This window comes from Dermacentor silvarum, chromosome 1 (assembly GCF_013339745.2).
Source record: "Dermacentor silvarum isolate Dsil-2018 chromosome 1, BIME_Dsil_1.4, whole genome shotgun sequence".
NCBI classification, from domain to species: Eukaryota; Metazoa; Arthropoda; class Arachnida; order Ixodida; family Ixodidae; genus Dermacentor; species Dermacentor silvarum.
The window spans coordinates 239,011,811-239,027,772 of NC_051154.1; the positions used below are offsets into that span (position 1 = coordinate 239,011,811).

A 15,962-nucleotide genomic window follows, 5' to 3' on the forward strand; every position below is an offset into this window, starting at 1 on the left:
CTCAATTTTTCCTGTTTCCTGGCTCTTGCGTTTCCCGGCTCTTACGTTATTTTTTTACAGTCCCGTGAAAAACGTAACAGCGGGGTTCTACTGTATTTGATTTTATTAATTTGTGTATATTTATCAGCCGATAAATATCTAGTTTTTTTGTTTACTCCCGACTCAGACTCTTTTCACTGTGTTCGCTTGAGTACGGAACGACCAACCAGCTTGTCTACCCCGTCGATCGACTTCGCGCCGACGACAAATCGGGGACAGCTGTGACATAAACTGGCGTCCGCGAACAGGACGTTCCGTACAAAAGCAGCACGGTGAACGGAGAACGATCATCGTGGAGATGGATAGATTAGTTCTATGATCGTGGAGATGGATAGATTAGTGCTACTGACAAATTCTTGTGCAGTGTCGAACACACGTGCATGCGAATTGTGAGCGCTCGGTTTTTGGTGGTGTAGCCGCATTTTGGAGAGAATGGAGTCTGAAACGTGGATAGAAAGAGGCAAACTGTTCGGCCTAGAGGGCGATGAGCTGAGGACATGGGTTGCGGAACAGCTGGAGCGGGCGTTGGCCCGAGAAAAAATGGAGAAAGAGCGAGCGGCGGCGAAGGAAGCTGGAGAGAGCGAAATACGGTTGTTAAAATTAAGGATTCAGCTTCTTCAAAGTAGCAACAAGAGCGGGGCTAGCAACGAGCCCCTAGAAGTACAGGAGGAGCAGCAGAAATGTCAGGCGCCCGTAGAAGTCGTGCACGGAAAGTGCGAAGAAATCGCACGCACGGTTCTGCCGATAGTAGAAAGAGAGGCTAATCTTTGCGAGCCTGAATGCACGTTCGCAGATGATTCCAGATCCATAGACCGTGACGTTGTTGAGGGACCCGTTGATGGGGACCGGATTGAGTGCGACGAGATACTGTGCCAATCGAATGCTAGAGAAGCAGGTAGCTTGTTTTCTCAAAACAGCATTTCTGATGGTGTCGCAGCTTTGGAATGACAATATCTATGGTTCTACTTATCCTATCGCAATAATTATTATTTTTTGACAATAGCATAGACATTAGAGAGTGACGTAGGCCTAAGATATGAACATATGACAAATTCTTAAAAAGTAACCATTTTCCCTACATGTTACGTAAAGTTTATTATTAAAAATGTTGACCTCAAAAAAAAAAAAAAAAAGCTACAACTTCAGCCCCAATCACTTTGGAACAGTCATTCTTGCAGCACTTCATACTCTGATCATTCAACATTATTTTTATATACCAGTCACTTTCATAACGACCACTATTTCAGAAAAAGGTGACTTCCAAACTAGCCCACACAAAAAACATAAATTTGTTATTAAAAACTGCTTCTTGCACAGAAAAATCAATTGCACTTGTGAAATCTGCATGTCAAAGTACATAAGTGATGCAAGTTGATCAAAATGTGCCCATAAATAAAAAAAATTAAGTAGAGTGTCCCCCTTACTGTTATTTTGTATAGTTATACAACGAAAGTACCATAAACACCAGAAAACACATGCACACTTAAGCTACTGAAACGAAGTGACAGAACAGCAGCACTGATATCACATAAGTGCAGTGTGTCAAGGGTAATAGCAAAATGCATGGTCAGTTTTTTTTTTAAAGGTCAATGCAGGCACTCGAGCTGTGTAAACTAACACAAAAAATGTATCAGTCAAACTCCTTTATAACGAAGCGCTTGGGACCTGCAAAATCCTTTGTTATACAGGTCACTTCTATGTAAAATTAGCGTACCATACCGCTCACAATACAGCAGGCTAAGCACTGTCAGCAAAACAAAACATTGCTTCAACATGAATTTTAGAGACTTTGTGAAATAACTCGGTAATTTTTTCTGCACACATAGTCTGACAAGATGTGCAACTGCAGCCAGCCTTATTACGACGAAAATCAAGGCATGTTCTGCGGAAAAACGTGGGAGAGACGCAAGGTAAAGCTGCAGACTGGTGAATGTGGCGATTGTCTCCGTTGCCGCCAAAAGTCAGGTTCATTTACAGCCTCTTTATCAATGTTGCCTTCGTTGAAAATTTTCTCTTTCTTCCCCTTAGATGTGATTGAAGACGTCATTGGTCGTCCATTACAATCACATCATCAAGTTGTCATTATGGTGACGTATTCGTCAGCAAACGTGCTTGCTGCTGTGTTACAACAAGCAGTACAGTGGAATCTCGGTGATACGAATCTCACGGGGTCACGAAAAAATTCGTATTAGCCGAAATTCGTATAATCAAAACACAATTAAAACTAGCTAAATTAATGAGTTGAGAGGTGAACTCACTAGAGCACTGCACGGGCCAATTTTTTCAGCCCCCGCCCGGCCCGGGCCCGTTTTTACGTTGCGCTGCCGGCCCGAGCCCGATCAAAACTTTTATGGTGAGACCATAACCTACGTTACCCGCCCGGCCCGGCCAGCCACCCGCGTTAGGCCCTAACCGCTCGGTTAGGCCACCTTAGGCCCGAGCCCGGCCCGAGCCCGGCCCGAGCACGGCCCGAGCCCGACTCGAAACCGGCCCGAACCTGGCCCGAGACCGAAAAATAATGTTTTTCAGAGTTGGGACGCCCGAGAATAACTCGCTGCACGTTACATGCACACCACCAGAAAGCCCGAGACCGGCCCGGGCCCGCGTCAAAAAAACCCGAGCCCGGCCCGGGCCCGGGTCAAAAAGCAAACGCCGTGCCTGGCCCTGGCCCGAGCTCGTGCAAAAACTGTTCTACCCGGCCCGGCCCGGGCTTTCAGGTAAGCCCGAGCCCGTGCAGTGCTCTAGAACTCACTCAGGCACACGTACGTAAAACGCATTTACAGTATAGACCACTTATAACGTAACCGTTTATAGTACAGAACTGGCTACAACGCGGCCTTTTCTGACTCCCGTTTACCCTCCCATAGAACTCCATGTATACGCATACCGCTTACAGTGCAGCCGCGTGAGACGAAATTGCGGCTTCCGCGGGAAAATCTCGCCGACAAGGGCGGTAGCGAGCACGAGGTGCGCCCACCGATGGGAGAGATCAACGAGGGCGATGCGGAGGAGGAGCATGAGACGTGGAGCACGAGTCCAAGGGCGATAAAGTCGTCACCGCGCGCCGTATGTGCGAGTGAAAGCGCGCCTTCATGGACAGTGAACGCACAGCAGAGAGCAAACGCGACTTCCGTTGCGCGAAAGGCCATGGGGGTATGAAAGGGAGGGGGGGGGGGGCAACGCTGTGCTGCGGCGCCAAATGCGTATCTTGCAACAGAGCGCAAGGGTAACTGGTGACGCAATCTCCCCACGCGAAAGGAGCAAAGCGGGAAGGTAGCGCGGAGGGAGGGGGGGGGGGGGGGGGCGGCTCCTACTCTGCCAACAAATGCGTTCTTGTACTTTGCTCTTGTGCCGGCTGTCGGTGTTGTCGCGCGCACCGTATCTTGAAAGCGATCTCCACACGGCTCTGACCTTTGCATGGGCTGTGCTTACGCTGCTCAGTTGCCGTTGAAGTGATAGACCGCACGAACCTTCGCTTAATGCGGCGGCCGCGGCGCGTGGGGAAGCGCGGCCGCCGCAGCGAGCGAAGAGACAAAAAGAAAAGCACAAAAGCAACAAAAGCGCCACCGCTTCAAAGCTTCAAACTCTTCACGCCCAGTCACGGCTTCCGCGCTGTCCGGCACCGCGTCCGCCCCGCCGCACCAAAAGAGAAAGGGAAAACGCGCGTGACTGCGGGCTGTTCTCTTTCGCGGCTGTCGGTGGGGCGGCGTTTATTCGTATCAACTGACGCGGGTCGAAAATCGATTCGTAACAACCGTTCTCTAGCCCGCTGCAAAGTAATGGGGCTCGGCCGGGACCTCAGAAAACTTCGTATCATCCGGAAGTTCGTATTGGCCGTGATCGTATCATCGAGATTCCACTGTACGAGTTCAGTACTTCGTGTAGCAACGCAGCAGGACTGCGACACTCGCTGACATTGGCACGTTCACCAAGTGTGTCGCCAGCATTGCCTTTAGAGCAGAACACAGGTCAGTGGTGTCATCAAAGGCAGTGGCAGCGCCACCATACGTAAAGTTTGTTGTAAAGCAACAAATCAGCTGCCAGGACGGCTAAATTCCTTCGCTTTGCAGGCTAATTCGTTGGAGAGGTGTTCACGATGCATATGAAAGATAGGAATTTGGCCAGGACATAATCAGTCCTTCGTTATACAGGTCACTTCAATGTAGAGGTGTTCGTTGTAGAGGTTTTCAACTGTAGCTACATTCTGGGGTGTGTGAATATTTTAAACTGTCAAATAATGAATTGAATATTGACTTTTTTCATTTATCCTTTGAACCAAATAGTCACTATTAGAAAATTCACATATTTTTCTAATACTTCAAGGTCGTCGACTGGTACACACTCAAGCATTAAATTGAAGCAAGAATGCGATAGCTTTTATTCCATCCACAAAGGACATAATGTACTAGAGCACACTATGTCGCTCAGTCAGCCAGACTTTTCCAGCTAAACACGATTACTCGCAATAAAATGTCATTTATACACGGCATTCGGCAGTGGGTATTGCTTGGTACTATTTGTAGATGCAGCAACTGTGTCCTCTCATCAAATTAAACCAGAATATGTTTCATTGCATCATACTTTACACAAAAGTGGCACCATCCGTCGCAACCATTCAAACTAGAGAAAAAGTGTTTTGTTATACCCTGCTGTTCCTACAGACGTGTCGACATGCATGTCTGGTTTGGTAGCTAATGTATACATAGATATTAACTGGCCCAGAAGGTTACCTTTGTAAACATAGCATGATAATGCATAACCGAGAATTCTCCTGAAGAGCCTCGAGTTTGTGAAAAATCTGCTTAGTATTTCCTAACGCTCCCTTTGTGCTTTTAATAAAGCATGCTTTATAATGTGCAGTGTAATGGCAGAAAAAATCTATTGTTGTAAATACCACGATGTGAAAAGTGTTCAATAATAATAGTGAGAAGGCTGTATATTATTTGCAAACTATTAAAAAAATATTCAATTTGATTCATTTCTTTCACTATTCGATTAATATGCGATTCGGTCTCAAAAACTCACATTTGCACACCCCACTACATTCAGTTTTTTTATGCTGCTTTTATAAATCAGTTTTGCACTACCTTGCAAGTACCACTTTACTGACTTGGCTGTCACTGTAAATTAACAGAAGCTCACATCTGTTTTTGACCACCCTAGAGACTAGAAATGAAAAAGTCCCATGTACCTGCCTCAACAAAGTGAAGCACTAGGATGATAGTGCTGCAATGCAGTACATTCATTGCCTTTATGTCCCGATCATTTATATCTTTGGAACAAACTACAACATCGATCGGTCATTTGATTACTTTTTAAGTACCTACACAGAAACCTGAAGTCGGTGCACTTCATTAGAAGGACACACCGTCTACTGTGAAGCCATGGTAAACTGGTAAGTTATTCTAGTGGAACTTCTTGGAGCTTAATTCAGCAATGGAAGAAACTGCTGCATAAGATTGAATTTCTCCATTTTACTTGGCCACAAACAGAGCAATAAATGCCACCACAGTGTGCTCCTCTCGGCACAACTTGTTCATCCCATCTCATTTTGCAACCATTGTCACGGTGTTTCTTTCGTTCTTTTCTCAACTCAGCTTCTTTCTTTTTGTACATTTGTTCTGTTCAAGCTGCATGTGCTCTTTCATAGCATGCTGTGATTATAATTTTTTTTGGTCATATTAATATGAACTGTGCACTTGAACTCGAATGGTGGCAACCACACTATCTTGTTAGCGCCTTAAAAATCCAAGCTTGCACTGTGATTTTTGTCTTGTTCTATGTGTTCATGCTCTCAGTAACTATAATCCACTAGCGCTCAACTTAATTTGCAAAGTTCTGTGCTGTTGTGAGCCCCCTCAGGCACTTTGTGAGTACATACTGCATAAATTTGTGAGTGTGCCTACTTTCATATCATGTGAATGCAAACTGCCTTCACACTTACTGTACTCCATGTGTCTATGTGTGACTCACTGCTTGCTGCTAGAAAATGCACATATGCCCACGATAGTTTTCAGAATATATGAACTCAGGGAGCCACGGAAGGGGGGGGGGGGGGGGGAGTTAACTCAAGTAGTACTTGACGACCTATGCTACAGCATAAGATTAGCAGATGCACTGCATTCACAGGCTTTGATCCTGCAATGCAGAATGCACCTCTAAATTGCAGACTGTATGCTCAGGCTGCAGTGCATTTGAACTTTTCTGCAGTTTCCACATTCCAAAAATGTTTGTCAACAGGTTTACATCTAAGAGACCAAGCTCTGGGTTTCAGAGTGGGGACATAAAATTTGTGCTTTAGTCATTTTTTTTACCTACTGAAGCACTGCATGCAATTGTGTGAAAATGATATATTTATTGTTTCACAATGTTAAACTGTCAATTTAGCTTGACTTCTGCTTTGAGAGTGCTGCTGCAACTCAAGATGTTTGAGATGCTTAGGAGGTCAAAGTTTTGGGTAGACCATAAGTTAGCTCCTTTTAGTGATCTTCAAAAAGATGACTTCTGAGGCTATCGTACAGTTGCACCTCAATTGAGTGCTCCATTATGCAGATTCTAAATGTGGGTGCCCTAAAGGGCTTGACAAAAAGGTACAAATAGAAAATAATTTTCATCTCATCGTTTGAATAACTAGTGCCCAGTGTTCTGGTTTCAGACACGAAATGATGAACTTTTGAAATAAATTGGTGGCTTATGTTCCTATATTTTCGTGCTCGGGGTCATATACATACAAGCATGGTGCAACTAAATGAGAAGTATATATGGCCCAACATGTCACTGTTCACTCCATGGCTCAATTTTGCAAACTCGCAAAGTGCTTCCATCAGAGCCAATTCAACAATGACACAGCTCGACTTCAGACTTTTCAAAGAGATTTCCACATGCAAGTGTTTCTGCCTCATGATACAGCCAAGAAACACCATAGAAAACTTACCTCCAGGAATTCAGCAGGTGAAAGGTTGCCAGCAGATTCATTGAAGTCCAATTGCCCTGCCTCAACGCAGATATTTGTATGTTGGTTGCAGTACTCAAGGCATGGCACACAGCGGCCTCCCTTGGCGGGGTTACCCACGTAGAAAGGTTCACAGTGGCTGCACTGGGGGCCCTGTACATAGTGCATGACATGCTCTGAACGTCACTCATGAAATTATACAACAAACTACTAGTATAGATGTTATGCCAACGTCTTGAGCAACCTTGCATCCTGCACAGGCAACCATGAGAGAGATTACAAGGCCTCCATGACTCTTCCCAAAGCAAATGACTTTGGCACCAATGTTTTGCATAACGTGAATTGATAGCTAAACTCTTCAAAAGGCTCTTGAGGCATGCTATGCTGCATTAAGATGCTTAATCCGCTGCGGGAGGAAGATGCTGTGGGAAGAACACACTGCCACATTCAATAGATGGAAATGGCTGTCATAGGATCTGTGATGCGTGGGCACAAGATGATCACAGATATTTTTAAAACAAACTGCACTTATGTTTTGACTGCTGTTAGAGATTTATGATAAGTACACTTAGTATGAACTCCAGGACACGACAAATGGATGTTGTGCGATGCCCAGGTTTGGACTTGATTGTATTGAAGACCTTGAAGTCAATTGATGTGCTTTGTTGGTAAGATCACTTCTTCTAGTTCAAAGAAAATGCTACGTAGCATCTAGTGAGTTTCTCCCAGGTGTCAGTAGTACCTGTTTCTGTGGCCTTGATGACACTTCTTGGTGCATTTGTAGGCATGGCACTCAATTTTCTTTTGAAGTAGGCAACGTTTGGAAACACAAACAAGGGCTTAAATGTGTGCATGGGTGTGGGCAAGAGTGAGTGAACGGATCCCTTACCACTTCCCTTCTTCATTGAAAACTGTCCTACTACATCTCGTTTCCATACCTTCCATGCCTTCCTTGTTCCTTACCACCTGCTTGACCTTTCATGTTTGGTACCACCCAGATGACATGCTAAAAGCAAGCCCATCATACTGGTATGCAATAGTCACCTGCCTCTCTTGTCACCCATTATCATCATGTAATAAGATATTAAGACTGAAGGAACTTGTTTAGCATAGTGGTGATACTTTCTCACCATTGTCTGCCACTATAGAGTTACATGAGGTAAACATCACGGTAAGTGTCTACGTGAACCAGAGGGAATTCAGTGGTCTGACCTTCCTATTAAGTAAAGTTTAAAGACATTTCACTTCGTACAATGCATCTCAACACAAAAGCACATCAGTGGGACCTCAAGAAACTTTGTTCTAATGGGGTTTATTGCAGTTTATCTTCATAGCTTCAAACCTTGAAAACTAATATATGGATGAAGCCTTTGAACAGTGTTTAGAATGTGCACGTTTATAATAAGTGTTTCTGAAATTCAGTTTTATTAAGCTAATAATCACTGTCACATGTTCAAAATATTGGTGAACATTTGTCAACCAAGCATTTCAAAGAGTTGTCTTGTCTCCTTACACAGGATTTGGTCATTTGTAGAATATCAGTTACATAGGCTTTCAACTTTCAAGGGTGAAGATAAAATGACCCAGCTTGTTAACTTCACTGTGAGCTCACCTTTGTGTGGTTGTGGCACTTTGTGCAAACATCAAGGTGGTCAGGGCCGGCACAGTCGCTGTGACCGTTGCAGTGGCAGAGTATGGAGCAGTTGCGCCCAACATAGCCAAAGCTGCACTTGCACTCATTTGGTCGCACACACTGGCCCTGGTCGCATCCTTCAGGACAGACAGGCTCACACATTGGGCTTCCAGCACTGCCACCAGTGACAGCACTGGTGCTGTTGCTGCGGCAAACAATTAAAAAACTTTCAAATAAATATTGCAGTAGCAACTGCTAGAAATAATGTAAGGACTGGAGGCAGCTTTTAGTTTTGCAAACCTCTCGCTGTACATGCAAAATTTTCTAAGGCAGTGTTCCTCTCTCCACACATCCTATGAAAAGTATAGGATGAAAAATTAATGCATTTTATTTGCTATTTATTTCTGTAGAAAAGAAAAGGCAACCTAGAAAATTGCAGAGAAAGGAAACAATAAATTAAGACTTCTCTCTGTAATCTCATTCTGACAACTCTCTGCCCAGAGACCCTACAAGAAGCAGCTTTTTTCTCTCCTGCCATTTTTTTAGAGACTTGCGAAAATATCTTTATTGTTTTCTTCACTCCATTTTAACTTTTGTGGAGCAGTGTACAGGGCTTGTAGCTCAGGAAAAGTTCACCATTTGGACACTGGCGTTTACACTAACATCACTTGGAAACAAGTCACTTCAGCATAGTATGTCAATTCAGCCTTATGACAACAGGTTATGTTTATTAAATGGCTAGCTTCTAAGAAGCCCTGCCTACAAGAAGCTTCCCACATTATTTATTGCAGTAAAATTAGCTCATGATATATGACATACCAACTTTTCCAGCATGAAAACTCTGACTTTACAAAGCAGCTGTTTTAAAGACAACACATTTGACTTCCACTGCACATAAGTGGCGAAAAGCACCACCTGACCCTCAATGTTCATGCATACATTCTGTTAGAATCGCACCTGCTGATGGCATAACCTTGCTTGCAGATGCACTCAAAGCCATCAGGTGTATCAACACACTCCTCCCTCTCGGCATCACAGGTGTGGTGTCCGTTGGTGCACTCATTCTCAGGAGGCCGCACAAAGTAGTACCAGTACACTTCGCTCCCGAGTGTCTGAAGCCAGTGGGATACATTGGCTACAGGAAAAGAGAAGTCAGTTCACATGAGTGCAATACTGCACATACAAAATAAGCTCCAATGACTTTGCTGTTACTGAAGATAAGCATTTCCAATAGTGATTTTATTCCATGCTCACTGCTTGTGCCCATTTTCAAGACAATTTTCCAATCACAACTAGACATTTCAACTAGACATTTCAAGTTTTTTGCAGTTTCGGGTTCCTCAATTATTCAAGAAGGTGACAGCAAAATTTCAGCCACATTTGCACGGGTAATAAAGCAAATATTTGTATTTTTTGATGGGCTACTGGTGTCTCGGATAAAAGAAATGTGCACATGAAGACCATTTTAGAAATGCATTCACGGCAAGAGGAAAAGGTTTAGTATGAAATAGCTACCATTATCACCTTCAGTCATGGTGTACACATTCGTGGACACAACTTATTTTTCCATTTCTGCACAGTGGTGCACAGAAATTAAGCTTAGGGTAAATTAAACCTTTTGCTTACCTCATGTACCTTCATTGTACTTCTGAGTGATATCTATAGCTACCGAAGATCGCTTTAGAGAAGGCACTCCAGTGTTGGGCAGGAGGTGTGACATGGGGCATTTCAGTAGCAATTACGAAATAATATTTTTTCTTTCTAGTAATGCTTGCAACTAATAATTAACTTGTGCACGTAATTGAATTATTTTTTATGAAGAAACATATCATTACTGAGTGAAAAATAATCAGATACTTGATAACTCTGTAATTATGCTGACTCGTCATAAAATGCAGAAAGAGTCATTCTACCACCTTGACTTGCTCTTAATGGAGTCTGCAGCATCTTGGCATAAAATTATGCAAATTTCATACATTTATTGACAGCCGATCATAATTCGTGAATGAAGGGGTTATTATAAAGGCTCTCTTATTTATAAGCTCAAACAGGTGGCATCAAGGGTGCAATAGGATGTGTGCAAAGGCTGATGAATTAGTCAAAAGCAACAAATTTTGGGCAGTAACTGCAAAGGAAGCAAAACTCAAGGCACTGTTGGCACAGACTATAATTACTTGACTATAATTTACCACCACATGAGGCTTTGCGCCACCACCCAATTCTCTTGGAGATGCAGCCTTGCACATTCAAGCATTTTTGACCGCTGTTTTTGGCGCATATTGTGCTTTTAGTCCCTTTGCCATTTCTGGGGTGCACATGTGCATCTGTAAAATGACCCTGAAAATCGAAAGGCACTACACCTTTGAAAACCGGCATAGTTTCACGAAACCAAGTGGCACAGCCTGCGGCAGGCAATGTTTGCATGAAAAAGTGGCTTGTGCTTAGGGCTTTCCAGGCCAACGTGAGAGATAAATGAGGGGTCTTCTTCCCCAACACTAGACATGTCTGTTCAGCAAGCTCTGGTATTTCAAACGGCTACAGCCCTGGTAGTCATAAAATTAAATGCTGGACAGAAGGGATTCAGGGAATGCTTGAGAAGTTGGGCAATGTTTGTGGCACACACATAGCACATTATTTGGAAAAGAGCTTCAAAGAATGCATGGTCAGGGCAACAGCGAATACAGTAGTGTGTGCAAAAGTGGCCAAAAAGTAGTGGAAGATCGAAGCAATGCAGAGTAAAAGAAGGCCCTACATGTGTTCCAGGAGGATTTAGACAAACAAAATCTGAATCATTGAAGGTATTCAATTCATTTTGCTTTTTTTAGCAATGTCATAGTAGCAATTTTTTAGCAAGTTTTTAAGAACTATCGTTTCTACGTCACATTACACACTCTTAGCTTTAGAGAGTTTTCTGGGGTTAAATTTTATACAGAATGCTACTGTGGGCTCAGAATGGTATTTTTTGTGACTATCCAGTCACCTGAACATTTGAAGAGCCATAACTCTTACATTATATTATATACCAATAAAATTTGGCACCCGGCACTATATGCAGCGAGGTCGAGCTACATGTAGCAGCACTGTCCCCGCATTAGTGTGTATAGGTGATCAGCGGCATACACTGAAATGTACAGCTGCAGCAGAAAAAGATTAGCACAAGTGACCGATCACCGGAGCAGATAAATCGCGGCACGTGACACTGTTGTTCCCTAGCATGTCGAAAACGAGAGTGCCAGGCACCCCTCTTTCAAACATGAATCATGTGGCACCTTAGATACCAGTGTGCATGGGAACAAGAGTGCCGCATACTGCAATTTCCCTGCTCCGGTCATCAGCCACTTATGCTTATCTTTTTCCAATGCAGCTGTACACAGCAGCATATCGCTGTGGATGATTTGGCCCAATTTTATGGTAATGAAATGCACCGACTGCAGTGAACTGATTATATGTTGCCCTCCAATGCTGCATTTTTGCATGAAATGAGCTGCAAGTTTCTTTTCACTTGAAAGAAGCGCAAACTACTGTTCAACTGAGTCAACTAGCACTCAGGCAAACAATGTGTTTCAGCACTTCCTTGAGGCTTTTTGTGCCTGTTTTGCTGGCATTCTGCCTGTGCTGCTAAAATTGTTGTGCAATCTAATTATTACCGCATTCTCTGGAAATATTTCAATGCTTATAAAAAAAGTCAGCATCCCTGTACAACGCAGTTAATGTAGTGAGGTAACACACACTTTACAACACCAATTTTAGGCATACATAGCAGTTTTCTCAGTTTATTTTTCTGTTCTAATTCGCTGCAAAGTGCAAACAGTTAATGAGTTTAATTAAACAAGCTAGGCCACTGTGAGTGACAGCACATTAGCAGGCTCACCAGGTTGCTTCAGATGATATTTTTATTGCAATAACACTAAAAATGCATAATCTGCTGTGGTGGCTCAGTTAGCTAAGGCGTTGCGTTGCGCTGCTGAGCACGAGGTCGCAGGATCGAATCCCGGCCGCGGAGGCCGCATTTCGATGGTGGCGAAATGCAAAAACGCCCGTGTACTCACGTTGTAGTGCACATTAAAGAACCCCAGGTGGTCAAAATTAATCTGGAGCCCTCCACTATGGCGTGCCTCATAATTAGAACTGCTTTCGGCATGTAAAACCCCAGAAAGAAGAAGAAGAAAATGAGAAATTTAAAGCACAATGTTTCCTTTGCATGGTTACGCGCAAAGTTGTAATTATTTGAGAGGCTAAAATCATTGGTTTGTTTCATTTCAGCTAACAATGGCCTCCGTTTTCCGTCCAGCTAACAGCTCCCCACTGAAGAGCAAAAGGAATTATACTAACCGTGCCTTTTAACTTAGTGTTATGATTCCCTGTGCCTAGAGACTGCAGTCACACCATCCTCACTAATACCCTATTTTAGCTTTCATTTTATAGCAACGAGTCAAAACATAGAAGGCCACGATTTACTTGTGAGGCAAAATAAGCTCACTCTTGTGGCATCAGATCCATGTATTGAAAAGAGCACCTCAAGCCGCTGCATAACTACTAAGCCAGAGTTGTGTAATTATTGCAATTATCATGATGCAGTTATCGTAATATAAAGTGTACGACCCTATAATGAGTGCTCGCTTAAGATTTTTTGTTTACTACTGAGTGATATCCTAACCACCTCATTCATGTTGCACGGTATCACAGAGTGCGGAGTGATCAAGGCATCGCTACAACCACTTGATTTCTTTAAAACGCGGGAAAATGATGACTTTTCCCATTCCCCCTCAACATCCTTCATTCTGAAGGAGCAGAATGAAGGTGGCGGTAAAGTGGCAGTGACTCGCCTATGGCGTTATGATTAGAGGGCTTGTCACGGCACCCCACGGTGACTGCGGTATTTACGCTATGCAGCAGACGCAGCTACGCACAACTGTTAAGTGCATAGCAGGGCTGGAGTGCATGCTCACGTGCTCCAGTCTGGCCATGCTACATGGTGCAGACCGGCTTTGTCCTGCATGGATAGTAGGCAAATCGAGATTGTGCATTTTGAAGTGCTGTCAATAGCTGAATACAACAGACATACATGTTCCAGCATGTAAGAAAAATTGAAAATTGAAAATTAAATTCTCAGGTTTTACGTGCCAAAACCATGATTTTATTATGAGGCACACAGAAAAATTTTAAATAAGTACAGAGAAAAAAGGACGCCAGAAAAGGTAGAACGTTGGCATTTCTGGAACATTTGGCTTTCTAAGCTGTACACTTAGTCCAGAACAGAGAAGCCGAAAGAAACTGCTCGGAAAGGTGATGTGTCTCGGTGGATGCCACCTTCCTGATGATGTTCAAAGTCTCTTGAACCGCAGTCCAAAGTTTGCGAATGAGCCCAATACCAGTGCTGTTTACATGTTGTCTCTTGACAGAGATGTAGCTGAAAGTGCTATTCCTGAGGAACATGAAAGATGTATTGAAGCAATTGATTATCTGCTATCTCAACAAACTTCCCTCATTTCTAGCAAGTGTGCCAAAGAAAGAGTTGACTACCTCAGGACAAATGACATTGCATTACTAGCTGCTGATAAAGAGGGTGGCCTTGCAGTCTTGCCATTTGCAATGTACCAGGAGAAGGCGCAGCAGGCAATTCTCAAAAATTTCATTCAGGTTGATGTTTTGCTAGCTAAGGTGAAAGAAAAGGATTTACAACTGTGTGAAAAGAAGAGCCTCACCGGACCTCACAAGAACCTGAAGAACGTATGAAAAAATGCTTTGAGCACCTTTTTTACTGCCAAGACGCATAAACAAGAGGTCCTGCATCGAGCAAGCTGATGGGAACAGGTCGCCTGTTTCCCGAGTTGCACACCTTCGAGGTATGTTGCCATCATGGTTGGCGCTCGTTACGTTAGGAATTGTTTCAACGCAAGTCCAGAGTGTGGTGTGGCATCCATCTTAGCTAAGCCAATGTGTGCACTGCCGATGTACTCGCACAAGTGAACATAAAGATGACGTTTCCTTCCAGCCTCAGAAATTGTGTGACTGCAGTAAAGATAAGTGCAAAAGGAATAGTGCTACTCATGCCACTCACAACAAGAAAAAACAGCCGCGAGCATCTATCCAGCACAGTTAACTTCCATTAATTCGACCCTGACGGGACCGTAGAAATTGATCAAATTAAACAAGATGCAGCAAAAAATGCCAAAACAACACAGCTGATTCAATTGGCAGTACTTGACCAATTCTAAGACGCCCCAGAATCAGACGCGTGCCAGCTTTTCCACGAGTTCAAAGTAGAAAACTATCAAAGAAATTACATCAAAGCTTCAAAATGAAGTAGAAATCTAACGTGCACCTGATTTATTAACAAAATGAAAATACTACTACTACTACTACTACTACTAATAATAATAATAATAAAAAAAAACCATGGCTGACTGGAAGTACGTGGTGCCCACAGCACCTGTGAATTTCTGCTGAAAGAAGATATACCCAGGTGATCTGATGCCGTAGGCGGGGCACCACCCAGCTTCTTTGGAACGGAGGACATTGAGGGGGATTGAGGAAGTCACGGAGCAAGAATTTTTCAGGAGGCGAAACAGCGCTTGCTCCGGCGTGTTAATAAAGTCTCGGTGGAGGGAACGGTGGTGACGCGCCCTCTGTCGTTCAAGTCAGCTCGTGGATAACAGTGGGAAGCGCATGGCGCGCTCGCCACAGAGGCGCGCCGGTTCAAGTTCATCTGGGATCGTCCGCCACTAGTTGCTTCTACGCATGAATGGATGTGCTCGTTTCTGATACTGGCACTTACTTCGCCACATTTCCAAGCAGGGGCACAAACAACATTTCTCGAACTCATGCCAAATGTGGGAGGCAGCAAGACACCCCCATTTGAACTTGCTCATCATCGCAGCAGCGTGCACCCTCGTATATTGACCCACCCGCAGAAGCCTCCGTCTTAGCATGCGTCACGTACTTAACATACTTCAGGTCATATTCAGTTGGCCTTCTTTTTTTTTGTGAACGGAAGACAAGTAGCTGGGACAGTCTGCAAATATTGACGGCACGGCGTCTGGGCAACAAAATAGGCCGTTTTAGCTTGTCTCGAAGAACTTGTTCCCCTAGTTCACCATAATACCGCCTCCTCTCTCTGTTGCTCTCCGAGAAGTGCTTCTCACAAATGTAGTCATGACCCATTAGCTCTCAATCTTTTCTTGGGATTGTATGAGCCCACACTTGCAACTGTACCAAATCAACAGGAACCTTGAAGGTTTCCTTATAGGATGCATAGCCACTGCGGCAGTTCAGCAAACACATTTCTGCCTCATCTTCAAATGTCACGAATGGAAAGTGCTCGCCTTTGTAGCAATG

The 15,962-nt window shown here is 43.8% G+C and overlaps 1 protein-coding gene across 1 annotated transcript in view; it reads right to left on the bottom strand.

Annotated features, from left to right (window-relative positions):
* LOC119436983 (multiple epidermal growth factor-like domains protein 8) overlaps window positions 1-15,962 on the bottom strand; it is a 169,403-nt gene that overhangs the window by 16,055 nt on the left and 137,386 nt on the right. Inside the window, exons 28-30 of the mRNA XM_037704034.2 lie at window positions 9,582-9,759; window positions 8,604-8,829; window positions 6,974-7,144 (exon numbers count right to left, since the gene is read on the bottom strand). Of these exons, the coding sequence (XP_037559962.1) occupies window positions 6,974-7,144; window positions 8,604-8,829; window positions 9,582-9,759 (575 nt within the window). The remainder of the gene's footprint in view (window positions 1-6,973; window positions 7,145-8,603; window positions 8,830-9,581; window positions 9,760-15,962) is intronic.